Here is a 2,568-nt window from a genome sequence, read left to right as displayed (position 1 = left end):
TATACACCAAAAAAAAAAAAAAAAAAATGAACCACGCTAAAAAATATTTAAGACAAAAACCCAACAAGAATTAACAGAATTGTATAGTTCAGCATGCTTGGTGCAGGACTCTGTCTAAGCTTCAATCAAACTGATCTCTTCCATCTGAGGAGCATCCTACAACAATTAAAGAATGAAACAAGTAATCATCATCAACGACTATACATGTTATTTGTAAAATTTGGTTCTAATCAATTAACACAATGCTTATGCTTATCAGATAAATATTTCAAAAATCATTCAACACCATGTTTTCTTTGTTTTCTTGGAGTGTTTCGTCTGTAGGTGACGGGTTGATATTTTATGGTTTTATTTGAAATTGCTCATGAAATAAAGGTACAAAAGAGATTATTTATTTTTTCTTTTTTATGCTGAAATCATGTATTAGACTTAGGTAAGAACATAGATAAGAACTATTCTTGGAAGGATTTTCATTTTTTTATAACATGCAAGTGACAAGATCAAACCTAGTGCTCTGTCCAATTCTCTCACTGTAATTAGGAATGCCTGTATGAGGAAGTTGTAAATGAATTTATGTGGACTACTATTTTGGATTAACTGCATATGCTTCATATAATTTTTTTTTCCAGCCATTGTGCATTCCTACGTACTCTATGTTTCTCCTTGCTACTTTTCCTTTAAACTGTAATTGTCAAACAGTGCTTGTGCGATGGCATCCACCCGTACATCACCCTGTACTCCGTCAAAAACTCGCGGGACCAATGGCGCACCAACCCAACAACAACCGGTACACAAATGCACCTGGGACAGCGACAAGACAAAGCTTTTTCTACAATTGGTCATAGCTGAGATAGAGGACGGTAATCGCCAACTGTGCTCCATGTCAATGAGTGAATATAAGAAACTTACCAAGAAGTTCCTGGACAGAACCGGCCTCCTACATTTTGCCACACAGATGAAAAATAAATACGACAACTTGAAGAAAGATTGGATTGCTTGGAAAAAGTTACAAGATTCTAGCCAAGGCTTCACAGGGATTGGGTATGACCACACATCAGGATTGTTCACAGCTCCAAACCACTGGTGGGCAAAAATGGAAAAGGTATGTACCAATGAATTTTTAATTTTAAAATATGTATATGTTACATAGTTAATCACTTCATTGTTTTGATTACTTGTTATACATTTATTGCCACAGATGAACCATTGATGTGCAAAGTTCAAGACAAAGCCACTGGAGCACATGGATCTTATGGAAAGGGTGTATGCGGGCGCGGCTGCAACGGGAAAACATGCGTGGACGCCATCTGAAATCCGTGACACTGATGCAATCGGTGACAATTGTCACGACCCCATTCACCCCTAGTAGAATGGTGCCGTGATGGCCAGTAATCCGAGATTACCAAAGGCCAACTTACAAAAATTCACACAACAATCAGAGTATACATATGGGGCCTACATGTGCGGAAGCAATATATTTAAATCTAAGTAGTCCATAAGAGCAGTGCATAGATCAAATGACATGACATACATCTTAACATGGTTTTACAACTTGGATACAAATAAAATAAAGTATATATTACATCTTGATCAAAAGGCTTCTCAAGCTGACATATACAAAAGAAATGAATTAAAACTAAGAAAACATAATCTTCAAGAGGCTAGCAAAATGAATCCAAAACAACTTGCAAATAACATCTAGGCGTCACCGCCTTCTTGATCGCCACCTACATATATATAAAGAGAGGGTGAGCTTGGATACTCAGTGAATGATATAATTAATAAAGGTTTAAATGAATGATATCCGAGATCTTTATCAAAACAATACATATCGTAGCTTGTAACAAAACATGGGATGAATCAAGTTCATCAATCAAATCTTTCAAATCTTCTTGGGATGTTTAATAACATCTTCATAATACATGGGGGGATGACATTCCGGACAAAACAGAGGAATAATCGACTCGGAATCGATTAGACAAATCCACCCGCACAAGGCCGTCGGTGGGGCCATTCGTACAAGACCGTCGATGGCAGAGATCTCTCAAACATGGTGCTACATGGGCTTATAGTCCCCTAGCATGGGAGGACTTTCCAAGAATGTCATCAAAACAAGATAATACTTGATACAAAAACTAGGGATAATCATTCATGCTTGATCAAATACTTTTCCAAAACGAAGCAAAGCTTTATCAAAACTTTATAACATAGCTTTATTAAAAATACCACTCACATAGCTCTTCGGGTGTAGAGATTAAGGCAAGGATCCAAGACCTACAAATACATAATAAAGTCTACTGAATGCACTTCAAGAAGACAAGAAGAGATCCTCAAAGATGGATATGAAATGCATTCTCAAAACAAGCTTTTCATGAGTGCAAATGATCCTGGCATTTCTTTCCAAAACCAAGTCAAGACAAAGTAAAACATGCTGGAAGTTAAATCACTGTTTTTCATCTAGGGAAAACATGCTGGGTACCAACCAGGTCTTGGAATGGATGTACAGAAATGATCTAGACAAAAAATGACCTAGCTGGGTGAACTCAGGAGGTCTTGGCCGAGGTCCCA

At 37.3% G+C, this 2,568-nt stretch overlaps 1 protein-coding gene across 1 annotated transcript; it reads left to right on the top strand.

Annotated features, from left to right (window-relative positions):
• Nucleotides 1–709: 709 nt before the first annotated feature.
• LOC145797649 (L10-interacting MYB domain-containing protein-like) lies at nucleotides 710–1,210 on the top strand. Its single transcript, XM_082885043.1, has 2 exons — nucleotides 710–1,102; nucleotides 1,199–1,210. Exons 1-2 carry the CDS (start codon nucleotides 710–712, stop codon nucleotides 1,208–1,210), a joined length of 405 nt encoding a protein of 134 aa, XP_082741169.1.
• Nucleotides 1,211–2,568: the final 1,358 nt, after the last annotated feature.

Source organism: Camellia sinensis, chromosome 8, assembly GCF_055761805.1.
Source record: "Camellia sinensis isolate YWXY chromosome 8, ASM5576180v1, whole genome shotgun sequence".
Lineage (NCBI taxonomy): Eukaryota > Viridiplantae > Streptophyta > Magnoliopsida > Ericales > Theaceae > Camellia > Camellia sinensis.
The sequence above is the reverse complement of the archived record's forward strand: the minus strand, read 5'-3'. Positions and strand labels throughout refer to the sequence as shown.

Bases quoted from the DNA above. Each gene is read 5' to 3' on its own strand.
- LOC145797649 (XM_082885043.1), top strand. From the start codon at position 710: ATGGCATCCACCCGTACATCACCCTGTACTCCGTCAAAAACTCGCGGG.